The sequence below is a fragment of the Ammodytes marinus genome (assembly GCF_949987685.1).
Source record: "Ammodytes marinus genome assembly, chromosome: 17".
Lineage (NCBI taxonomy): Eukaryota > Metazoa > Chordata > Actinopteri > Uranoscopiformes > Ammodytidae > Ammodytes > Ammodytes marinus.
The window spans coordinates 10,969,029-10,994,692 of record NC_137221.1 but is presented as its reverse complement, the minus strand read 5'-3'; the positions used below and the strand labels follow the sequence as shown (position 1 = coordinate 10,994,692).

At 40.7% G+C, this 25,664-nt stretch overlaps 2 protein-coding genes across 2 annotated transcripts; both read right to left on the bottom strand.

Annotated features, from left to right (window-relative positions):
* Nucleotides 1-436: 436 nt before the first annotated feature.
* On the bottom strand, nt 437-12,420 carry recql4 (RecQ helicase-like 4). The gene is made up of 28 exons (XM_080045841.1): nt 12,067-12,420; nt 11,848-11,881; nt 11,632-11,732; nt 11,268-11,414; nt 10,932-11,089; nt 9,384-10,467; nt 9,216-9,298; nt 9,021-9,120; nt 8,619-8,805; nt 8,286-8,396; nt 7,533-7,700; nt 7,356-7,448; nt 7,124-7,260; nt 6,735-6,818; nt 6,390-6,578; nt 6,008-6,190; nt 5,678-5,873; nt 5,248-5,441; nt 4,776-4,859; nt 4,484-4,630; nt 4,234-4,353; nt 3,752-4,037; nt 3,464-3,593; nt 3,027-3,193; nt 2,742-2,919; nt 2,106-2,256; nt 1,896-2,004; nt 437-641 (listed from the first exon to the last, which is right to left on the bottom strand). Exons 1-28 carry the CDS (start codon nt 12,148-12,150, stop codon nt 520-522), a joined length of 4,827 nt encoding a protein of 1,608 aa, XP_079901967.1. The 5' UTR covers nt 12,151-12,420; the 3' UTR covers nt 437-519.
* Nucleotides 12,421-13,864: 1,444 nt separating this feature from the next.
* On the bottom strand, nt 13,865-21,271 carry cndp2 (carnosine dipeptidase 2). Its single transcript, XM_080045777.1, has 12 exons — nt 21,029-21,271; nt 19,930-20,008; nt 19,686-19,829; nt 19,410-19,572; nt 17,767-17,855; nt 16,609-16,809; nt 16,400-16,484; nt 16,086-16,246; nt 15,807-15,971; nt 15,113-15,254; nt 14,365-14,512; nt 13,865-14,074 (listed from the first exon to the last, which is right to left on the bottom strand). The coding sequence occupies exons 2-12, from the start codon at nt 19,987-19,989 to the stop codon at nt 14,008-14,010; spliced, it is 1,425 nt and encodes a 474-aa protein (XP_079901903.1). The 5' UTR covers nt 19,990-20,008; nt 21,029-21,271; the 3' UTR covers nt 13,865-14,007.
* Nucleotides 21,272-25,664: the final 4,393 nt, after the last annotated feature.

The following is a 25,664-nucleotide window of genomic DNA, read 5'->3' as shown; positions in this document are numbered from 1 at the left end:
ATGAGTATACATGTAAGAAAGCATTACAAAGATATTCCAGTCAATGCAAGTTAATATTTTTCTTAACTTTGTTTAAAGTTTCTTCAGTCAACAACAATGACATCACTGGAGTGGGATGGGCTGGTCCGAACAGGAAAAAAAACACTTTGCTTTTCACTCATCTATTTTTACTTCCTCATATCAGTTTGTATCTGGGTCAGGGCGATTTTTCTCTCTGATAGTTTTAATCCTTATACAAACAAAACTTAAAAAACAAGATAAGAGTCAGATACAATTTGTAGAACAGGAAATTCCTAAGATTTTTTAAATAAATGTCACAGCAAGACTGAAACACAAAAATATAAATATTTTATTTAATTACAGTCTACAAAGAAAAACGTATATATGTACAGTATATGATGTATGATTAGTCCAAAAAGTATGTATAAAACTGGTGTTTATGGTCAAATCCTTTAAAACCAGACCATCAAGTGACAGAGGAGATAAGTGAACATTAAGAGTGTGTGTGAGAATCGTCCATCACATGAAGCCAATGATCTCCTGAGTGGCCAATTTGATGAGCTGGTTGAAGTCAAACTGGATGTACTTCCTCCAGTAGCGTCTGTCCCTGCCGTAGACTTGAGCAGGATAACAAGGACTCGCTGAAACAGAGGCCAAGTCTTAACTTTCAGTAAACGCAAGTCCTCAAATGATCCACACACACTGCTGATAACGGCACTCGATATCATGCTCAGGTTAACAACACTTATCTGGGATAGATTGATAGAGTCCTGGAACTATTCCCATTACTGTCATTATTGTTTATACAGTCCACCATTCTTTATAAAGACAGGGACACACAAAATGACCCCTGATTTTTCTAGGTCAGGTCTCCAGTTAGCACAATTAATTATGTATTATATTCTGTTCAGCACAGAAAATCTTCAAAATAAAATGTACAGTTTAGATTAAAAAAACCCTGCAAACTGCTGGCAGACTCACAGGGATCACTAGGGAAACTTCACATCAGTTAAGGCACTGCTTTTTTCTTTGAAATATATGCAATAGCCATTGAGAAACAAATTACAAATGAGAAGATAGAACACATAGAAACACAAAGATTTCCAAAATGAGTTGTGAGCCCAGCCTTTCAAAGGTTAAATTGTCAAGCCTCACACTTTATTTGTTGGTCCTTTAACACCCTCTAGAGGTTAAGAGTCATTTCACTGGATAACCTGCAGTTTGGCTTTGCTGTCGAGGCACTGAAGTGATAAAGTAGACCCGATCCATTAGAATTTTAAAGCTACATGATTTAAAAGCTTTTCGCAGTAACCTGCAAGGTCACGTTAAACCTCTCATAGTGGCATCTGTGACTCAAATAAAGTACTATTAAAAATACCGTTCTGGTTCATAAAATGCTTGACTGACCCCAATACTTGAAACTGCTGTAAGTATATTAACTTAAGTACAGTATTTAAGTACAAGTTTGATGTACTTCATGCTACTTTACTTGATTACAATTCAGTGGGAAATATTGTTTTTTTCACTCCACTATAAATCATCTGACCGCTTTAGTTACTGGATAAGAAAATATATGGCTGATTAACTAAATTAATTAATTAGCAACTTTTTTTTAAAATAATCCTGTAGTAATTGTTCAAGCGACTATATGTCATGGTGCAAGCTTGTTGGTGCAAGGAATTGCTGCTTTTTCTTTGAATAATTCAAATGTCTAATAGTACATTGTCCTGATTATACTTTTACTAAGTAACATTTTAAGACTTTTAAATGGAATGGAATATTCTTGCAGGCTGACATTAGTATTTTTACTTAAAATAATCCAATCCTCGGTCCTCCACATACTTGTATATTTTGTAGGAAAATCAACATATTAATGCATTGTGCGGTGCTCTCACCTATGCCGTGCAAGATTCTAGCAACAGCTCTTCCAGAAAATTTCTCATCACTTCGGTTAGAGAGAAAACTTCTGATGTCCGCTCTGATCTGATTTTCCCAGTCCAACAACTACAAAACACACATAAACACACACAAATAAACTACAAGTTCCAAAACACTCAGGATACAAATTTAACCAAAACTCCTGATGACGATCATGTGTGTTCTACCTTATATTTGTCGAGCTCATCGTCCACTGGTGCGAGTGTGTGGCCTCGGTCTCGCCTCTTGTCAAAATACTCCGAGAGAAGGCGTTTCAGCTTGAGACTACGACTTTCATCCAAATCATCCACGCATGATGATACGTTTTGGTACGCAACGCTGCAACACACACACACACACACACACACACACACACACACACACACACACACACACACACACACACACACACACACACACACACACACACACACACACACACACACACACACACACACACACACACACACACACACACACACACACACACACACACACACACACACACACACACACACACACACACACACACACACACACACAGGGTAGTGAAGACAAGTGGATGACAGTACAAATAAAGTTGCACATGTTGAGGAAGTAGAATTACAATTTATCAATCAGAAAATACCCCCAAAAAAATTAATTCAAGGCTATGTTTTTTTTATGACAAATTAAACTGGAACGTACAAACATGAAGCTCTAGTGTGTGTGTGTGTGTGTGTGTGTGTGTGTGTGTGTGTGTGTGTGTGTGTGTGTGTGTGTGTGTGTGTGTGTGTGTGTGTGTGTGTGTGTGTGTGTGTGTGTGTGTGTGTGTGTGTTTATACCTTTTGAAGGCATTGAAGCAGGCGCTCAGCTGGTATAGCTGTGTTCTCTCTTGGCTCTGCACTCGATTGTAAAGAAAGTGACAGACTCTGTCCAGCTCGTCATCGCTGAGGTCGCCATAGGAGCGGAAGTAGAACGACAGGGAGGAGAATTCAACAAGGACACCGCTACGTCCGCCAGCTGAAACACAGACACTAATGAGAAATTGTTGATTGGCGTCTTCATTTTTACATTTTTACTTGGTCCACTTTATGGTTCTTGAAAGTATATAAATGCATTACACGTACCCTTACTAGTGCTCCACTGCAGCTGTCTGATTCCCCTCTTCACGAGGGGAAGCTGCCATCCCATAGTGTCCGCAACCTCCACCACATCAAACTCCAGGTCATCGCACGCCTCCACCCGCTCTCCTGCCATCCGTCTCCTGGCCAACACCACGGCAACAGGAGGGCAACTGTGGAAAGTCAAAAGATGTGGGTGGGGTATGTTCGGGGGGAAAAAAAAGGGGAAAAAATTTGTACCCATTGTGCTGTAATTTCTTTGTAACTAACATTTAATAAAAAAAACTTTGAAAGAAAGAAAACAACTAGGTAAATAAAGTCAAATAAGATTTTATCCAACATCTTGTTTTTCCTATATATAAAAACACACACAATGCAGCCTGGCACAATCACATAGATTTTTGGTTGTAAATCTTTCAGTGTTATGTAGAGGCTTTTCATACATTTTAGTGATTTTCTGAAGTTGTCTTGGTCCCTCATAGCAACTGACTTTACACACAGACATGGTGGGGTGGAGGAGTTCGACAAAGCGCTGGGGATGAAGCTCCAGATAGCAGAGCAATGTTTCCACACCTGAAACAAACATACAAAAAGAAAGAAAAGGCCAAATCTTACTTTATTCCGAACAATCTGTTAAGATAATCAGTTTTTCCTCCCACTTATATTATCTGTCTGTTGATTAACACACTTATTATTTTTGTATTGTTTTTTTCATTTGTTCGTCCGTTTACCTTCCTCTGTGATGTCGAGAGCCGCCACAGTTTGTTCCATGGGGATGGCTCTCTCGTGCGTGTGACACACTCGCTCTCTGGGCCAACCACTGCTCTCCTCTTCCTGGTCCTTAAGCCAATCCCCTGCTTCTTTCACCTCCTCATCCTTGGGATTTTTTGAACCATCAGCTTCTTCATCTTCAAATGTCTTCTCATCTTTCTTCTCCTCCTCCTCCACCTCTTTTTCCTTTCCTTCATCTCCATGTTCCTGGAGGGGGAGATCCGCTGCATCAGTATGTGACGTCTCCTTGTAGTGAAAACAAGGTCCCATCAAATAAATTTTTTCAGAAATTCTTGTTTCCTATTGGGATTTATTTGAGAAAATGTGTTGTGAATAAAATAAAATGTATCAACAGCATTTTAATTTAGTTTTAATGGGTGAATAAGTACATAAGAAAGAGAAGATTTTAATTTTTTTTAAAGATCTTTTCCTTTTAAATTACCTGTGCAATAGACGGTGCTGGTACGTCTGTATGCACTATGTCCTTCTCAGTGGGAGGGTTCAGGCTGCTCTCCTGATCACACACATCCATCATTTCCAGCAGATCCGAATCCTCAATGTCCTTTACACACAGACAGTTTTAGTGGGAAGTTTTCGTTTTAGTACCATGCTCTCAAAGCTATTTTTTTAGAAAAAACATTAAGCAACAACACACACACAAACACGCATAAGCACAACAGACCAGTAGTTACCTCCACAAGTTCCTGTTTTTCCTGTTGTTTCTGGTGGATCTGTTTACATTTGCACGGAGGGAAAACCTTCTGCACCAGCTTCTTGACTGTGTAGTAGTCCACTGTGTCCGCATAGATATGACGACGGAGCTCATGGAGGTCACAACCCTACACACACACACACACACACAAATAATACATCTCTCTAATCCATCTGTCTTCACCGTGCATGCTTCACATTGCTGAAACTGCAATATCACCAAATTTGGTGTTTAGCCCAATTTACTAACTTAAATAGACGGATGAGTCTTACCTCCGGGTCGAGAAAGAGGTGACAGTGTGCTGGTATTCCGTCTCTTCCTGCCCTCCCAATCTCCTGAACGTAGCTCTCAAAGCTCTGGAACAACATTTAAGGAAAAGTGATAAAGTTAAAACTTGGGACTACTGTATAGTGTTTGCACAGAATATTGAGTTTACTTGTAAAATGGAGCTTTAATATCAAACAGAATCTATCTGACAAACTACATTCTGTGGTATATTGACATTTCTAAGGGGTAAGACAAAGCCTTGTGAATCTTTCCCAGTTACTTTGAACACCTGCCAATAAAGGACAACAGGGCAAACTGCCTCTGCTGATGAAAATGTTATGATGTGATGTTTTATGTGCAGATTATGTGTAAGATATTCAGAGTTGCACAATGAGTCAGAATGAAGTAGCAGTCAGTTTAAATGTGAGTACAACATTTGTGGAGCTCTTTCTTCAGTCATATTAGACCAATATTCACCTTAGGCATGTTGTAGTGGACAATACCACGGACGTCAGATTTATCGAGGCCCATGCCAAACGCCACGGTGGCCACCACGATCCTGAGCTCCCCGCACATGAAGTTGTTCTGGACGCGACGGCGCTCTGACCCTGACAGACCGGCGTGGTACGACTCCGCCTGCCATTTAAGAGGCTTACGAATCTTCTTCCTTGCTAAATGCAGAAACGGGGTAGACATTTGTACTATGAAAACATTAAGACAAAAAAATTAAAGGAGCTTAACAAATCAAATTAAGTTAAGTTAAGTTAAGCTTTTTGAGGGATATAATACAAGAACTTTACATTTATTAGTTTGAAATCTAGAATGTCGGATATAGAAGTTTTTTTTTAAATTTCCCCCTGTGAAAATATTTCAAATCGATCCAAAATATGAATCACTCCACCCTCACCCAGGTCTTTCTTTCTCTGTGATGAAGGGTTATGCAGTGCCTGACTGCTGGAGTCTTTGTTTTCTTTCAACAGCACCCCCTGCAGGCAGGTCCTGAGCAGCGCTGATATACGAGAGGTCTCCTCTCTCCTGGTGCAGTAGACGATGATGGAGTCCAGACAGCCAAACCGATCGCCTTTTAACAAGGACACCAAAGCCTTAATGCGTAAAAGCAGGAGAGACGGGGAGAAAGTGAGAGTGTTTTCAAATATTTCTAGACATAAACAAGGAGGCAGATAGCATCTATGGACACAGTCAAATTACATTTTAAAAACCATGACACTCATCACACCTGATCCTTTTCTCTATCCATGGACACGGACAGACACAGGTTATGGGGCACTGCTGCAGAGCGGACTGCGATGCCGTCCCGATCAGTGATGTCCAGATGTCGCGCAATGTCTATTGCAGTGGACAGAGTGGCCGTAGCTGTGAGGCCCAGCAAGCACTGCACTCCCAAACGCTCCCTTAGTACCTACGGACAAACATAAATTATATCTTTGTTCAATCAATAAATATCCTTCATTTAAAAAATTAAAAAAAAAAAAACCTGGGAAAAGAGATAAAGTGACTTGCAGGTACTTTTTGCTATACATGCAAGTACAACACACAAGAATATGTGTGTGATTGGCCACTGATGGGCCAACATTGGTGCTAAGGACGCACACACCAACCTTGCAGAGTCGTAGGTAGCAAGGTCTAAAGTTGTGTGACCACTCCGAGACGCAGTGAGCTTCGTCTATGCAGGCGAAGGCCACAGGAGGGAGCTCCTGAGCAGAGGGCAGACACCCTGCACCCGAACCACCTCCACCAACCAGAGCCTCCGGAGAGAGGAGCAACACACACACCTCGCCCGACTTCACCTGGAGAAACAGAGGACGAAAAAATGTAGAGGAACTATTTTTGGAACATTTTGTGATTTTATTATGTTATTTCTAGACAAATGAGGGGAAGAAAAGTAATGAAAATTGCGGGACTTTCAAAATTTGGTAATTAAAGCTTTCTATTGTGTCCATTACCTTTTCTATGGCAGCTTCTCTCTGTTTCATGGTCATGTTGGAGTGGATACAGGCAGCTTTCAGTTTGGATGGTATGCCCGACAGCTACACACACAGAAACAAAAGACAGATACAACAAAATTTGATTGAACTGAAGCTGGGTGATTGAGGGAGGTTGGACTTGACAGTGACAGATAATTTAGGTAAACTTTTCCTTTTTCTTTTATATGTTGTTGAGTGAGTGAGTGAGTGAGTGAGTGAGTGAGTGAGTGAGTGAGTGAGTGAGTGAGTGAGTGAGTGAGTGAGTGAGTGAGTGAGTGAGTGAGTGAGTGAGTGAGTGAGTGAGTGAGTGAGTGAGTGAGTGAGTGAGTGAGTGAGTGAGTGAGTGAGTGAGTGAGTGAGCAGATTACCTGGTCGTCCATCAGTGAGACGAGAGGTGAAATGACCAAAGTGATGGATTTTGATCGCTGAGCGTACAGGTAGGCTGGGAGCTGATAGCACAGTGATTTACCCATCCCTGTTGACAACACTACGAGGGTAGAGAGCCCTAAAGACAAAGTGAGAGAAATAAAGACATGAATACATAGATTTGACACATACAACCGTGTGGTGTGTCTTCTCCTATGTGAGTATTGTACTAACCCGACAGGATCCTCATGATGGCCTCCTCTTGTCCTTCTCTAAACGACTGATAGCCGATCTCTTTCAGAGCTGCGAACACCTCAGCAGGTGTTTCTAAACACACACATACAAATGTTAAGCATGTACATTTTTCAATTAGACAGAGTTTTCAATGTAAGGAGCACATTAGGTGTTTACCCTGGACTTTCCCGTCATCTGTGAGCGGATAAAGAGGTTCCACTGGTGGTGGAGCGGCGGGACGTTCATAGTCGGGACGCATGACATTCAGCAACACGTCGTCTCTCTGTTTCCCGTCCACCTCCTTGTCTTGATGCGCTCGCTCCTCGTTGACACCAGAAGACGCCGCTGGAACAACACAAAGATATCTATTTCAAACACATGCAATACTGCAGCCCAAGATGATTTTGCAGCCAATTCTCACAAACAATGTGATCTGATTTCTTTAGTTGTATTGAATACTGCAGAACAAAGTACAATACTTGATCAAACCAGCAACTCAAGAAAAATAATCTTGTATTAGGGCACTAAAGTTATAAAAATTTAATTAATTAATGAATAGGTATGTGACGAGTTTATGACAATAAATGTCTAGGTAATAATAATCCATGTGTTCCCTCTGTAAACCTCCACTGTACTGCAGTACTACTGCTGTGTAAGCATAGAGTATATTGGCCATTGAAATTAAATGTAATAACAAGACAATATTTTTTTCTACAACATTGCAGTGTGAATATTGGCTGATTGATTTAAGTTGCACGTAATATTGTTGTCAGACGTTCTAAGCCCTGCACACACGTTTATTTAACAAACAAACATACCCACATTATTTTAATTTGCGTAAGTAAATATTATTAAGAACTGCACTGTCACAAAAGTAATGGTTCGATTTCTCAACTTTCTCTAAAAAGACGGTAAGTTCAACAGGCGTACCCATGGCCTCAGGTCGCAGTGTCCCTGTTGCCCTGGCAACCTCCTCCAGGGTGGGCAGTTCAAACTCCTCCTCTTCAGCAGGGGGCTCCTCGGTGACAGGACGGGGAGGGGCTGCACAACAGAGCTCACAAGTATTAATTGTTCATCAATACAAACTATTCAGAGGCGATAAAAGTGCTCAACAGCAGACAGCAGATGACATTAAGCAAGGAGACGAATAAATGTTTGGAGAAAAAGAAATGTTGAATATGTCAGGGAAACAGTACTGGATGTCTGTCAAAAAATCTAATCAAAACGATCCTTTATTTGTGATGAAGCAACACTTTGTATTACCTGGTCCCTTGCAGGCCATGGCCCAGTGTCCGCTCCCTCCACACTTGTAGCAGGTGTCTCCCTGGCGGTTGAGTCCCCCTCTGAATCCTCCTCTGAATCCACCCCGGAACCCTCCTCTTCCTCCTCTGCCAAATCCACCACCTCCGCCAAAGCGTTCGCCTTTCAGCGCAAACTTCTCCATGTACAACTGCAGCACACACACACAGTAGATTTAGCAATCAAATTATTTTTATATATAGTAGTAGAAATGTTAATGATCTGAGATTTGACAAGGAATCACCCAACAAACGAGTGCATTTTTTTTTCTCTACAATTGTTACTTAATCCTGAACAGCCAATATATGTCTTTGAGAACATTTCTATAAATACACACGTGCACTCACAAACACACACATAACGGACCTGTTTGCGCATACCAGCACCTCTAAGTGCGTATCCTTTGACGTGAGATTTCTTCTTCAGGTTTATCTTCACAAAGTTTCCATCTGAACCTTTCGTGCTGCTGTACAAATAAAGAATTGTTAGTTCACAGACAACAAATAACAGATGTTTCAGCACCATTTTTGCAGATCAGGGACACAGTCTCTTTGGTCTTACCTGGGTCGGACAGGCTGAGAGCGATACATTCGCCTGGCTCCAAATTCTTCCTCTACTTCTCCTAATAAGTTCTCTTGAGGAACCTTCACAGGAAATAATACAGCATTTAACCCATCTGCGCAAAACATACGGTTTACTGAGATGAATATAAACTGAATGAAAACGTACCTTTTTTGGTGCCTTGGTTTCTTTCTTCTCTTCTACCTCTCCTTCTTCATCTACCTTTTTCTTGGCTCTCCTCTTCTTCCCTCCGTCTGGAGCCGGGCTGGGCTTTGTAACATCGGAGTTCTCCTCTTTCTTTTTGGAATTCTTACGCCTTTTCTTCACTCCTCCTTCGTCCACTGTCTCTCCCTCTGTGTTCTCACCTTCTCGCTGCCTTTTCTTCCCTCTTTTCTTCGTACTTTTGGGTTTTTGTCCCGTCTCATTGTCGTCCTCTGGTGTTAAAGGCGGCGTGAATCCTCCTTCCATTTCCTCATCTTCCTTCTTTTTCCCCCTTTTTTTCCCTCCTCCCCCTCCCCCTCCCCCTTTGCTTTTCCCAGTGGGCTGTACATCACCCTCACTGTTATTGCTCTTTAACCCTTCATCTCTCCCCGAGTCCTTTGCCTCTTTTGTTTGTCCTTTTGAATCCATTTCTTCTTTCACAATTCCATCATCTTCTTGTATTTTTCCTTCTGTTTTTTTCTCTCTTGTTTTCTCCAGCTCTATCTCCTGGTTACCTGCTGCGGGCATCACCTCGGCCCCCATCTCTCCAAACACCTGACACCTCTCCAGCCATTTCTTGTCGACAAAACCCAGCCTGCTTGCAGAAGAAGGCCTTCCTATAGTGCCTCCGACCCTAAATCCTCCAAGACACTGTGGGCTTCCCGTCAAGCCAATTAAAGAACCAACACCCTTATGTGGAGTACTGAAAGATTCAACATTTTCTTCTTTGTCTCCCGAAGCTCCCATACTAACAGTTAACTTCCCTGTGGTTCCTACATCTCCTCTTGAAGGTTGTACACTATGTGGAGAAGATAATGACGACAATAGGGCAGACGATCTGGAGGGAGAAGGAGCCAGAATAGAGACACTTCCATTCTGTGGACTAATAACTTTACTAGTGCTACCCTTACTACCAATAAAACTACTTCCGGCAGCACTTGCAGGTTCCGCACAAGACTCTCTGGCAGGTTCAAATGATTTAAAGGGCTCCTCAGGCTCAACTGGTTGGAGCCTTGGTGAAGCCAAGGAACCCAGGCAAGGCTTAAATCTTCTGTAAAAAAGAAAAGCTCCATTAGCGTTCATACCATTCAAATTAAAGTATTTGAATGACTTACCGGCTTAAAAATACTATTAAATATAGTACACAGTACCTAGTACATGCTGTAGCTGTGCAACACAAGACATTAAGACACTTCATTGTTTGGAACTTAATTTCCAAATTGATAAATAGGCTATTTTACTGTGACCGTTATTCGATCGACTATTTTTATAACTGCATTAACATTTTAGTAATTTATTAAGCAAAACCTTCCAAAGATGATCTGTCAGTGTCATGTTTTCCTAGTTGAAGATAATCCTTCTTTTCTGTTTTCTTTATCTCAGTAAACTGGACCTGGATATATGTAGTTGAAGCCTTAAATGCAATATTCAACTGAACTTGCAGACGGATTTATCAGTAAGTAGCGCAAAGATAATATGCAGCTAACATCTCGATACTTTCTTTGATATAATTACCTCGGTGAGAAAGGGCTTGATTCGGGGTTGGAGGAAGTTGCCTTTGCGGTGACAGTGGCAGCGACGGGGCTGTTTGTCAGTCCAGTCTGTTCGTCTTTCAAAGAGTTCAGAGGCACCCGACCGTGATGAAGCTTCTTCTTGAGTGAGACAGGTCTCTCCTGTATAAAATCAGAGCAATTATACTAAAACCACAGACGTGAATGTTTATTGTGACCAGTCTGTCGCCTATCCTATTCACAATAAGGACGCCCAAGTTTTTAAAGTGTACAGTACTCTTTCTCTACTTACCATGATGTCATAATGTAAATCAGATTTAGTTTTTTAAGTGTGCCTCACCTTGCCGAGTGTAGCCAGGTTGGATTTAAGCTTAAAGCCATAGTATTGGGCCGAGGCCTGAAGGTTGTCTTTGTCCTGGGGTGTGAGTCTCGGAGAAGGTGGAGGCAGTGCACTACGGTTCAGATGGGCACCCCAACAGTCTGACGCCTGCATAGATTAGATTAGATTAGATAGATAGATAGATAGATAGATAGATAGATAGATAGATAGATAGATAGATAGATAGATAGATAGATAGATAGATAGATAGATAGATAGATAGATAGTCACAGACGTAGGAAACAAATGACCGTAGTTCTCCGTGTTTTATTTGGTGTGGTGTGTGTATATGAAGAAACACGAGTCTTAAACACACTATCAGTACCTTCTGGTCTGTGTTGGCCTGTACAGCGTGTCCGCCTGCTGCATCACTGCTGCTGTTTTCTTTGGCTCCAAGTTTCAAACTGCGGTACTCTTTGTACAAATCTGCAATAAAGGCACACAATATAGTCCACTTCTGTCTTTAAGAAGAGTATTTATGCTAGACATGGACTAAATCAACTTGTTGTTTATCTGTTAAAGACTGACAGACTGTACTCACTTCTAGTCTCCTCTGGTGACTCATCAATGTCCTCCTGGGATTAAAGAGCGTTACAATAGTATTATGCTAGGCTACTATGAAATACAAACGCACAACAACACTGTATGTAGCGGTATATGGCAATTCGTCTAGATAAACAGAACCATAATGAAGCCACAATGAAAACACATACACACGTGGAAACAAAATATCTTATTATATATATTTTTTTCTAATTACCTTATTTGGTTTCCTTTGGTGCTCTTTGACAAACCCTTGCTCCCAGCTTTTCAGCAGGATTTTCACCTCGTTGTATCGATCCATCAGATAATCCTTTTTTAATTTGACTAACTTATCTAACTTTAATTGACAGCATACTTCATTTACAGCATCAAGTTTGCAATGCAAAAGCTAACGTTACAGCAACACGATAGCATTTCCCCGAATTTGGCAGCGAAAACGTTATGGTTCTTCGAAATCTTGAATTACTTCCTCTTGTTTCTTTTTGTCTGGCTCAAAGTTACAGCAAGTTAAGGAGGTAAATGTTACGTATGTGGTGCATAGCTATCACATCAAACTACACTAAAGGTCTTTCTTCTGCTGTGTTTTTGTTGTTTACGACTTTCCCGCGCCGGAAAAATGACAGCTCTTGTTGCCAGGTTCCTTCCTGTATCCCCCAGCCTCACAAAACATAACTCTTAGATTTTTACTTGGATTTAATTTACGGATGAAGAACATGTATATACGATAACACTAGACAGGCGATACAGATAAAAACAATAGTCAGTGTAATAGCTGTTAATCTCTCAATATTAAAATAAACCCGTTTAGGTTTATATAAGGATTGTGGCTGTGAGGCACCACTTCCGCCAGGCTCATGCTGAGTCCGCCTTCTTCTTAAAGAGACAGACACGAGAGAAATGTCTTTTAAACTCTTATTTCCCTCAGTTAAACAATCTGTTCATTGTTGGCTGTATGAGAAAATATAAAGTGGCATTGCATCGTCTATTGATATCACCATATCCCCCTGCAATAGTGGGAGGTAACATTACTTACTTATTACTTATTATTTCATCATCATAAAGTATAATTTACAAAAGGACTGTAGGCTACTACTATCACTAAACATGTTGAATTACTTTTACTGTCTTCTTTTTCCTCCCTACTCTATATCCTGCTACATTTCACAGGGAAATGTTGTACCTTTTCACTGCACTACATATCATATTAGTTACTCTACAGATAGCCTTTTAACAAAAAAAGAAAGAAAAAAAGGCAGCTGGGCCCTGTTGTCATCTTTCAGGTGTATTTTGGTTTGCATTTATCATTTATGCAAGAAAAAAATGATTTCTACAGGTTCTGTTATATCTTCAAATGAGAGTAAAGTCCAGAAAATACAATACAAATGTGTTTGTCTGAACTTTCTTTCCTCTCTACTTTATCTCATGAACACTTTGATTCATCACTCAACTCTACACTGTATGTAGAATAAAGTAGTTGTAGTATACCAGCCAGAAGCAGCCATTTTACTGCAGAAATAATAATTTCACTCCTGATACTAGATGTAAGTTTTTGTTCTTTAAAGGAAAGTCAATGTCCGTAACTTAATGTTCATTTAAACATTTGGTGAGTGTGGAATAATCCACAATGTGTATCCCGTTTTGATACGTTATAATTACTTAATATTCCAGCTATCTTTGGTCTAGGCAGAACAATTTAGAGCTGACTGCTGTACATAGGAACCTGGGTTTAGTTTTGCACTCTTCTAGTTGCTGCTGGTTTATGTGAGTTGGAAACTAACTGATAAAGAGCAGTAAAGACTGGAATCACAGATCTACTGGTCAGCCTTTGGTCCCCGAGACCTTGAACACCTTTAATATCTGCTTTATCACTCGTCATTAGATTCAAGACGCAGACTAACAGAAAATTAACTGATATACATGTCTTAATCCAGTGATATTAATGAAAGTAGATCATTGATTGAGTGCATTACAGCGACAAGAAAGGCATTAATAAAAGAAAAACAGGATAGCACATAGTAACAAAGAAAATACTTTTATTATTAGGAGGCAGTGTGTATAAGACTGTTGACTGTGGAAGGTAATTCATACCCCAAAGGTTATGGCTCTGATAGTGGGGAAGGATGGATATATTTTACATGTTTCATACAGAGACATCGCTTCATTCCAGCTGGGAAACCTCATGGAAGTACGCTCCGAGCATCTTTGTCCCCTGAATGTAGTTGACTCTGAAAATGGAAATATATAAAACAGTGATGAGTTTGTTTGATTGGTGAATAATACTATTCTTTATAATATAACAGTTGATGCATCTCATTTTCGTTATATTTTTGGGTCAGAAATCCCTGACAAAAGAACTTACATATATATATTTAAGCTACGACTTATTTTCAATTTCAACATGATATAAACAAATGTGAGAGGTTACCGACAATTCGCCTTAATATAATCTTTCCCTTGGCCTCAATAGTAACTCTTTTCCTCAGTATCCTTCCTCACATCGCGCACTGAGACATACCTGTTTATCTTTTCATTCTGAGAGTGAGCTCCATCATCAGAGGATCCTACAGGCAGCAGCATGACGTTGCGTCCGGTGGCCTCCTGGAAGGTCAGGGTGACGGGAATGCTTCCACCCTCACGCGTCAGGTCGGGCTCCACGCCAAAGACTACAGCAAAGCAGGAGAGAGAAGGAGAAAATGGCAAGAACAGTCAATATGTGTGCAGAAGGTTAACATTAAGGCTGGAGTGTAACACACCATATGTATTATATTCATTAGCTCTCTTTTTGAAGAGAATATGAAAAAATAAATATTTTAATGATCCTTTCAATGTAATTTCCTAAAAGAACATTTCACACAAATCCCTTGTTGGTTTCTGGAACTCAGTTTAATTTTTGTTTTGAAGGTTTGAGACAGACTTTTGTCATCATTGCTTTGTACCTTGAATAGAAACAAATGGGAACTATTTTTCTACATTTGAAACTGCTGACAGTGACGTCTGTGGTTCGCAGTGACCACTAACCAGGACATTGTTTCCGGAAAGACACAACGCTGCTTTTGTCTTATTTTAAAGTTCAAATGTGTTTGTTTTTTTGTCCGTTTCTTTGAGCAAAATGTCTTACCCTCCAGTGTAAAATTCACCTCAGCAGTGACTATGTTAAGCTTTTGCTTATGACACCAAAGCTAGTAGGAGTATATGTTTTGAATATACTGATCCTTTAATTGTGCACATATCTATACATGTCTTGCATCTCTCAGCCTCTGTACCTGTCTTCATGGCCTTTCGCCCGGCCATGTAGTGCGGGTGGTTGAAGTCGGAGACCCAGGCCTTGGCTCCGTGACCCATGTACACCTTCAGTTTATTGGGACTCCCCAGTTCAGAAAACTTCTTTTCCAGGTGATCGATGACCTTGATGAAGAAAAATAATTTAGATATTTTGACTTCTAAACATTTCTGTTTAGATGGGCTCCGTACTTCTGCTCATTTACATGCCTTGGTAAGGACTTGCCTACTTCCCAAAAGGCAAAGCATGAGTAAACCATTGTATATGATTGTGGAAAGATTATTTTCTACAAACCATTTACTCATTTGTCATGGCAATGGCAGGATCACTACATCACTCACTTATTAATTGTCGGGAAGAAAAACTAAACTTATACGTATTGAACGAAAACAGGTTGAATCCTTCAGTATCTTTATGAACATTTTTTTGTTTTGTTTTAAAGAACCACACAAATTTAGGCTGCTCTGTAAGTCTGCTTAACTTGCAAAAAATGTTCCTGTACAATCAGTATTCTTTCTAAAAAAAATAATAATTAGTGTGATTGAGTGAGTCATCTTTGCCACTTCATGTCACACTAACAGTGATGCACTCAAGCCAGTTGGCAAAGTCATCTAGTTTTAAAAATCCACTGACTGAAACTTTTATATTTAACATCAGTGTTAAGATATTTCTGGTACCTGCTTCTCCACAACGTTGGGGTCCATGTCAGGGACAAGTCGGATGGAGAACTTGCCGGTGACTTTGCGGGGGATGACGGTCTTGGCTCCTGCCTCAGAGAAAGCTCCCTCAATACCATGGAGGGAAAGAGATGGGTACCTCCAGCGATGCATTAGGATTTTCTCCTATAACAATACATTGAAAAAAATACAAGTTAATTTACTGAAACGTAATGTAACTAAGTAGTGTAGCACATTTATCTCCCTGAGTGATGTACACAACAGAAACCAATGCCTTACCTTAGTGTCATGCAGTAGTGTTCCAACTCCAACGTCTTTGCAGTACTCATCCAAGTCGAATTCAATTTTCTCATACAGTTGTTTCTCCGCGTCTGTCAGAGGGGCCACGTCATTGCTCATTCCGGGAACCAAAATAGCCCCCTTTCTGTCAACCAGGGAGCCTATTTAGGAAGAGACAAAACAAAGGTTAACATTCTCACAAAATGTCTAGAGCACATTTCAACAAATCAAAACTATCTAGCCAGAGATTCCTTAAGACTAGAATTGGATGTTTTTTTTATTTTAATCATAGTTAAATCCTCAGCTTCACTTGCCCATGAGTGCAATCAGGTCGGTCATGGCTTCATGAACAGAGCCGCCAAACACGCCCGAGTGCAGATCCTTTTCACAGCCATCCACCTTGGAATAAAATTTTTATTTTTTTTAATTTGTGGCATTGCAACTGCATTGCAATAGTTCTAGGTTTTTGCAACAGTTAAACTAATAAGACTATTTATTTAACTGCTCTACAATCACACCCCACCTCTATGAAGAAGTAGCAGATTCCTCTTAGGCCGTAGGTGATGCAGGGTTTGGTTTTGCCCAGCCAATAGTTGTCAGAGATGCAGACATAGTCCACGTCTTTAAGGAAGGTGTCCTTTCTAGCAAACACCAGGTCATCCAGGCCCTCAGATCCAGACTCCTCCATTCCCTCAAAGCAGAATTTGATGTTGATGGGAAGCTCCTGTGACATGAAGACAGAGAGGGAAAAACATTCTGCATTAGAAGGATTTTGAAGCTGCATCAGTAACTTTAAGCCACGCTTTCTGTGGTTGAAAAATCAGAACCTTTTTTATGGAAAATAACTTCCGTTATGTTAACCCTTTCTGATCATAGAATAGATCATATATGTGTTGACTGCATATCCTTAATTAATTCGCCTATTCTCTGTTAATGTTTTTTTTTTAAGTCAAACTAAAACTTGTCTATGTCTCAGGGGAAGGAAAAGGTGATAGAAATCCACACAAAGGTGACGTGTCTTGGTTTAATGTTGGCTGTGTAAAAGGGGCTAATTAAGTGACAGCTGGAAAGGACATGCGACACAACTACAGATTTCGGTAGGGGGGACGCCCTACTAACTGAGCTAAGAGCGCCCCATCTAGATGTTTGATGTTTGATATTCTGTAGATAATGACCTCTCCTCTTACATCTTACTTTTTTGTCTTGTTGGAAGTTAAAACAGTAAATATCCAGCCAAGGATTTACTCTGAGGGTGGGAGAGTTTTCGCAATGGCGCAAGCAATCCTTTAGATGTAGAATCCAACATGTCTTGTGCACAATTGAGGCCACCAAAAATTCTAAAAACCCAAAAACTTGAAATGATTTGTCAAACAATGCATTTTCTTCAAAGAAAGACAGCTGTGAAAGTGAAAGAAACTGTGTGTACTTTTGTGTGGCCGAGTATAATAATTCCATTCACCTTTAAATTCCTATGGTAACTTTTCCAGTCCCAAAATAAAATTGCCACACCTCAGTGTTGCTGTTTCTTATGACAGTTTGACCACGCCTAAATTGCCAATTGTATAACAGAACACTGCAGATGTGGTTAAAACTAAACTTGTATTCCTTAATTGCTGAGCTCATGGGAGGGTAAAGAGAATATATTATAAGTTAAAGACTAAACTGGTGGTGGGGACTTTACCTGCTTGATTTTCTGGTAGGCCTCAATGCAGTTGAACCAGGCCAACACAGGACCCTTGTCGTCAGTTGAACCTCTGCCATAGAGCTTACCTGCAAACAGAAAACATTGGTGTAGTTTAAAGCCCCGGAGTATTATATAATCATAGGGTCTTTCAAGTTATTCTGATGTTTTTATTGATTTTGCTTTAAAATGCTCAAAATATTCAAGAGGAAAACTGATTGCATGAACTATATGATTTGGGTGAAGTTTTTTTCTGGGACAGTGCAAATCATAAGAGTAGATTTTTTTTTTTTTTAAATGGCTTTACAAAATCCTGAAATATTCTGGTAACACATTTTTGTCAGGGATTTATACATTTTATTGTACAGCATGATGGTCTGCAGGTTTGATTGTGAAAGATTCTCAAGTTGCTTCTCGTACATTTGAAACTGTTTAACCAGCACTCTGGTCCTGGCTTGTAGGAGTTTATGGTGTCTTGTGGGTAGAGTTATGTGTGTGGCACAATAATAAAAAGTTCCTCTATTTTTTTACTCAATCATCTCAGGTGACTGGCTACAGTACTGCATGCAAAGTTAAGGAACCATGCAACAGGATGAAGAGATATATGGTGTCTGTCAGCACATCTGCAAAACATCATAGCTGAGCAGACAGGAATGAGAGAGGAGGAAGTGGATTTGGAACTTTCTGTCAGCTGACTATCAGCAGAAAACACACAAAACCATTTTGTATTGGCATTGTAGTGACAAGAAAAGAAAACATCTGGCCTGAAATCTGACTCTCCTTGTGTTGTTACATGAGGAAGCTGACCAGGTTTAATTGATACAGTACAATGCTTAGAGTCACATGGTTTTCAGGAGTTCACACCAAGTAGTATTCAAGTCATTCCGTGTGTTGTGTAACAAAATAAACCATTGTAGCTTAAACGTATCCAGCTGCAGCATTTGCATTATTATTGCGTCGATTTTAAAGATACGACAGTAACAAATTTAGGAATACTAAGATACTAAATATTACTTTGAACAATCATCATCCAATACAATTTCTAAATGAAATGCTTCTGCTAAGCTAAATGTACTACAACACACCAGTACTTGTTCAACAAGAGCTGTGAGGTTTGCAGATAAGACATGATTAAGGAGAGTACTCAAACGTGACAACACTGAGCTGGACTTTGGAAATATGTAGCCAACTGTGATAGGAGCACAAGCACAAAGCTGATAAAAGCTCAAGGAGCATTTTCACAAGATGTTTAGTTTAAGTTATCACGACGAAAACAGCTTCTCTGCTTGCTGAAAGATTGGTTTGATGTTATTGTTATGCAGTACTGGAAGTGAATGACATGTGCAGACCTTTGAATAAACGGTTTTACTACTAAATTAGTTTCATGATATTCTCTAGCCTTGGCATGGCTCAGTTAAACTACGTTTTCCTTTCACGGTATTTCAATCTGCCATCAGGCCTTGACTACAGGGCGTTCGGTTAATTTCTTCCAGTGAGATTTGGTCTTGCCAAGTCAACAAAAGGCGGTGGTTCAATCCTTATATGCCAAAAACAACATTCTTCTTCAATTGTTTTGAACTGGCACACTTCCCAGGTCATATTGAAAGTTAAAAATAAAACTGAAACTGTTCTGCTGCTCTCACCATCTTTCTCCACCAGAGTGAAAGGCTCCGTATCCCAGCCATCGTCAATACTGGCCGGCTGGACGTCAAGATGGCCATAGATGCAAACGGTCTTCTTGGCCGGGTCCGACCCCAAATGACCCAGCACGATAGGCGGCAGGGGGATCTCCTCTCCAGAATTAAGCTGCACGCACAAACAACAACCGTACTTTGAGTAAATGTTAAGATTTAGAAAGTGATTAGGGGAATAACAAACTACTGAGACCAACTTAAAAAGTGCAACAGAGACACTCAGACCTTCTGTGTTCCAATGTCCACCATCTCCACTGTTCCCCCAAGCCTCTCAATGTCCTTGGCTGCCATTTCCATCATCTTCTTGATCTCACCGCGCTTCTCCGGCCAAGCAGACACACTCTGGACTTCCACCCAGTCTGCAAGGCGCTAAAACAAAATCACATAAATGTTAAAAATCATTGAAAGAAGAAATGGTAGGCTGACGTTTTGTTAAAGCTTCATTCAAACCTGTAAAGCAGATACGTACCTTAACATACAGATCCTGGTTTTCGTCCACATACTTGAAAAGCGCTGGTAAATGAGACATCTTTGCCAGGGAACAGGAGCTGAGGGTTCAAGAGGCAGAATGGAGTGAGAGTCTACCTCTATCTCCCCATACTGTTTTATGGGAGGACAAAAACCACGCCTCCCTGCAAACCTGCTGACTGCTGCTGTATCTGCAGCTCCTCTGTCATGCATGCACACAAGGAGTGCCAGAAGAGCATGTTTAAAACGAGGAAATTGTTGACAGTTTTTGTAAGATTTTAATTACAGCTGAGGAACGTGTTACTTTGTATATCTTGTAGGTTTTTTTATATATAAATAGCATGAGGAAAAACAGGCACAAAGTAGATAAGGACATCATGGAAATGTCCTTTTACAGCAGAAAGTTCACTTCACTCCCTTTATACTGTATTAATGAGAATTTATAAAAAAAACAATTAATATTAACGACACTGGTTCACTAAAAATTGTTTTTACATTTTATAGGTGCATATTATGCATGGCTCTGTTCTAAATACAATCTGTGCAGATTAAACAAACCAAAAGGCTTGATAAAGGGTTTTAAAACAAATCCTAATCAGACATGAGCAGCACTTCCTCACCTAAAATAAGCTCTGAATTTAATGTATTTTGGAAAGAGCTCCTGAAAAATACGCCAATATGCCATGCCATGGATGAATAAAATGAATAGGCTACTGCATAAAATCAAAGCACAATTTCTAAATGTGGACATTACATTTAATGTAACCTACGGCTGGGTCAAGATTGTATTTTTAGATCAACACTTATTAGAAGAAAAAAACTTCTCAGTGCATCGCTGAGCTTGCTTTTAAACAATACGCTTTAAGGCCATGGAGTAAAAAAATATATCCAGCTAGCTGTGACAGATAGGCCAACATGACAAGTCATACGGAGTGCAGTTAGCTGCGCGGCTAATTTACCTCAATATCCGTGTTAGAAGGCTAGCATTCGCTGGCTAACTTAACCTTTTGCTGAAAGAGTTACCATTTTCCTAACAAATATCGACGTAGTTTTACTTAGTTACTACACATTCAAAGACACATTAAAACGTGCTAACTTACCCGTTCGGTGAGCTCACTTCGTGTTTATTCCTGCACAGCTGACGTCCACATGTGACTCCTCTCAAATGACAGACACTTTCTTTGTTACCTAATGTCGTAACAGGAGCAGGAGCAGTTGATTTTTTCTTTCTTACTTTTTCTTCCACGCAAAGAGTGCAAAATCTTCACCTCATCGGTGGAAACCAACCATGAACTGTTACACTTGAGTGTGTTCATGGCGCAAAGGATTCTGGGGCGGCGGCAGAGTAGTCATGTTCATCCATGTGTTCATACCATGGACATATAAAGAAAGGTTCATACCTATTATTTAGGGGAGACCGGGTACAGTTGTAACACGGGACGGTTGTAACACCTTGATTTCCTCCAATCACAAACAAGCTAGAGTAATGACACTCACTGTGCTCATGCTCCTCCCTCCTTTCATTCAAAAGGAGAGCCACATCTGATACTTTAAGAAGAAGTTATCGACAAAAGTCTGTTTTTGAGGTAAAAAAACCTACTTTTCTTCCAGACGTACTTTTTTGGATTCTGTCCTTATATCAAATGTCTATGAATCCAAACAAGTATTATTAGAATCGCTGTTTTGTAAGCTAAAAGTAAAAATGGCTAACAGGTGTCAAACTAGCATTCAAGCTAGCTCACATGAGATGAAAACATGGTTGGTGATACTGGGACAGTTGTAACACCCCGTTACAACTGTCCTAGTATCACCAACCATGTTTCATTTATATTTTAAAAACTAGCTAAGGTTAAGGATAGAGTTGCAGATATTGGTAGAATGTGTAAATAAAAAGTAAAATATGTACTGTGTATTGCAAATTAAATGTAAAATGTCATAAAATCACATAAAAGTAATGATAATGAGTAAAAGTCAGTGGGTCTGGGTGGATGCAAGAGGAAGACTTTTTGGTTTTCCTCAAGCACTTCCAGACTCACACCAAGTCATCTCTGGTGTCAAAAGTTCTTCTTATTCTAGACAACCATACCTCCCATCTGTCTGTGGCGGGGATACATTTTTGCAGGAGCCATGGCATCGTCCTCCTCTCATTTCCCCACACTGTTCCCATAAGCTGCAGCCCTTGGATCGCAGTGTCTATGGGCCACTCAAGAGGCTAGTGAACAACTGCTGTGACAGCTGGATGAAAGCTCATCCAGGAGTCACCATGACCATTTATGATTTGCCAGGAATTGTGAAGAGTTCCCTTCCCCGTGCTGCATCACCAGGAAATATTCAGGCAGGGTTTGCATGCACTGGAATTTGGCCTTTTAATAGGGATATCTTTAGTGAAAGTGACTTTGCACCATCCTCAGTCACAGACCGCCCACCACCAGCAGTGACACCAGAGGTTCCATCCTCCTCTTCAGCTCCATCACCCAATGTGGCAACGGTGGCATCCTCCGTGCCACATAGAGCAACATCCCCTGTCACACCATGTGTGGTGTCTGAGCCATCAACCTCTGCTATGGACACAACTTTTTGACCCGTGTCCATCCGTCCACACCCAAAAGCTGGCCCAAGAAAGCAGACGACAAAGGGCAGGAAAAGAAGGGAAACCGCTGTCCTTACAGATACTCCTGTGAAAGAACAACTGGAGGCTGAGAAAGGAAGGTCTACAGCTAAAAGGAAAATGAATTTCGACAACAAACAAAAGCCCAAACAGAAGAAGCAGAAAAAACAAGACTCATCTGAAGATGAAAATTAAAATGAATGTTGCATAGTGTGCTTCGAGAGCTACTCCAGGTCGAGGGAGGTCTGGCTCCAGTGCTGGTCCTGCAAAGAATGGGCACACAAGGACTGCACAGATGGAAGGGATAATTACACGTGCCACAACTGTGACTATCCCTGCGTTCCAATACCCGTTCAACATGCCCTCGTTCACTTTCCCTAGGCACTTGCCCTCGGGGGAATCCCCACCGCCATCTTAAGTGTCGTTCCAATTGTCTGGAAACTGAAGTGAACTTTGTGATATAGACCCTTGGAGGGCTGAGTGATCAAGTGAACATCCATGGTCACTCCGAGGTGGATATCACCCACAGTGCATTGCAGTTCGTCTTCTTCTTCTTCTCCTTTTATTTTCCGGTAGACTGTATGCTTTTAGGGACATCGCGGCCAATATATATATACTGTATAAATATATTCCAAAACGCCTCAATTAGGCTATCCTATTTCCATAGGAACAATCCAGTGAATGTATTGCAGTTTACACATTGCTGCTTTAACACCGATGGCTGCCAATTAGAGGACTATGCCCCCCGAACCCTCAACAGGGTCCCTCCAACAATATCCCAAAATCCTATGGGAAACACTTAGTGCCTTTACATGCAGACTCATAATCGGATAACTAAACGAATAAGACCTCAACAGGACTTTTAAACTGCATGTAAACACCTTTATCCAATCTACTTCGGACACAAATCGGCACAATTACGGACAAGAGAAGTCGGATAAGAACACCTAGATAATTCGTTCATTGTCGGCTTTCTCTCTGCATGTATACAGGGATCGGACATCGCATATCGGACTTCTCGTTCTGTGCTTGTGTGCCTGCACGTGATAGGCTACACCATGGGTTATTGACGGAAGAGAACCGGACGTGGCTCTAAAACCACTTGTTGAAAGCATGGTTGTTATGGCTACTCTTGTGTTCCAAAAAAGGTGATGGTCAAAAACATTAGAGCAGTGCGTGAGGAGGAGGTCTAAGACTCACTAAATAAAAAGCACTCGCGGAGGGATAGTTTCAATCAAAAGTATAACGATTTATTTACAGAAACAAAAACGATCTCATCTCCGGGTTGACTTCAAACAGATAAACAATATAAACTGTAATTTAGCGGTCAAAAAACTATATCACTCCTCACTCCTTCCACAGACAAAAGAAAATCACTTCCAGCACCAGCTGTCCTCACTCCCAAATCACGGGAGGAGGGTCACCTGACAAGGAGGAGGGCCCTGACTGTGGCTACAGAAAAACAATAATAAATAAATAGTGTAAATAATTATTATTTTACCATAATCAATCAGAAGCAATCAAAAAGAATAATATTATCTAAATAGGCTCCAACATCCCGGCCCCTAATTGTTGGCTTTAGCAAAACAATTACACAAATAAAATTCAAAGGAGCCCATAGAATAATTACGTAATGGAAATTAATTATACTTCTTCAAATTCAAAGTTCATTTAGTTACTTAATGATGACTTTCTGTCCTATCAAAGTTCATAATCATGTCAAAGTTCATAATCATGTCAAAGTTCATAATTATGTCAAAGTATTTGAAACAGTCCATAGTGAAGGCTGGAAGATCACGGCCTCCCTCCGTTCATCCTGCTGCCTCCATTAGAAGACAGAGCTTGTCTATCGGTCGTTGAATCAAACTGGTTTTGGTTTTGACCAAAACACTTCTCACGAAGCCCTTGTCATCTGGAAATGTCTTCATGACAAGGCCCATCATCCATGAGTTCCTTGGTGCTGTGTTGTCAACGATGACGACCAGATCCCCAGGACTCAAGTTCCTTCTTATGCTGTTCCACTTGCTTCTTTCCTGCATGAGCGGAAGATACTCTTTTGTCCAACGTCTCCAGAAGAGATCTGCAAGATATTGTGTCTGTCTCCATCTCTTTCTGGAATATTGATCATGTTTTTCAAAAACTCCTGGTGGCATTGTTGTTTTCGCCTTCAGCTGAAGCAAATGGTTTGGGGTTAGCGGTTCCAAATCATTGGGGTCACTTGACACTGTAGTTATTGGTCGGTCATTTAGGATGGCTTCTACTTCACACAGCGCTGTTGATAGAGTTTCATCGTCCAGTGTTTGTTGTTTTAGAACAGATGTGAGGATCTTTTTGACTAGTTTAATCAGTCTCTCCCAGACTCCGCCGTAGTGGGCTCCAAAAGGAGGGTTAAAAATCCATTTTATTCCTTCTGTCAGACAGGTGTTTTGAATTTTCTGATGATTTAGCTCTTTCAGAGCTTCTTGCAGTTCCCTTTGGGCCCCGATGAAATTTGTCCCACAGTCAGTCCTGATACTTACAACTGATCCTCTTCTGCAGATGAATCTGCGTATAGCGTTTATGCATGAGTCTGTGGTGAGGAAATTTGCCATCTCCAGGTGGATAGCTCGACTCACCAGGCAGGTGAAGATGACCCCCCAACGTTTCACTTGAGCTCGTCCCCTCTTCACTTCAATGGGACCAAAGTAGTCAATGCCAACGTGACTAAAAGGTGGTAAGTCTGGATACAATCGATCCGCAGGAAGATCTGCCATTTTCTGTTCTCCAGGTCGTGCCTGCATGCGTCTGCAAAATACACAGTTTCTGATGATTTTCCTCGCTAAGGTGTTTGCATGAGGGAGCCAAAACCTTTGCCTTAGCCTGGAAAGCATATGACTTCTCCCTGAGTGTCCAACTTGATGATGGATATGTTGTAGGATGAGGTGAGAGGTGTGAGACCCTTTAGGGAGAATAATTGGGTTTTTCTGGTGCACTGGCATTGCACTTTTGTTTATTCTACCTCCTACTCTCAGGATGCCGTTATCAAAAATCGGATCCAGCTTGTGGATGGTGCTTCTTGAACTGAGGGTTTTGCCATTTTCCAGGTGAGTGAATTCATGGCTGAAGTAGCGTCTTTGTTCAAAGCAGAT

Bases quoted from the DNA above. Each gene is read 5' to 3' on its own strand.
- recql4 (XM_080045841.1), bottom strand. From the start codon at position 12,150: ATGGATCGATACAACGAGGTGAAAATCCTGCTGAAAAGCTGGGAGCAA. The intron at 4,631-4,775 runs GTAAGACTCATC...GTGTGTGTGTAG, and splicing joins ACCTCTTTCTCGACCCGGAG to GGTTGTGACCTCCATGAGCT. The intron at 4,354-4,483 runs GTAACTACTGGT...CTGTGTGTAAAG, and splicing joins AAAAACAGGAACTTGTGGAG to GACATTGAGGATTCGGATCT.
- cndp2 (XM_080045777.1), bottom strand. From the start codon at position 19,989: ATGTCTCATTTACCAGCGCTTTTCAAGTATGTGGACGAAAACCAGGAT. The intron at 19,573-19,685 runs GTCTGAGTGTCT...TTGTGCGTGCAG, and splicing joins TGGACATTGGAACACAGAAG to CTTAATTCTGGAGAGGAGAT. The intron at 14,513-15,112 runs GTACAGAGGCTG...GCTTTGCTGTAG, and splicing joins GCGAAAGGCCATGAAGACAG to TCTTTGGCGTGGAGCCCGAC.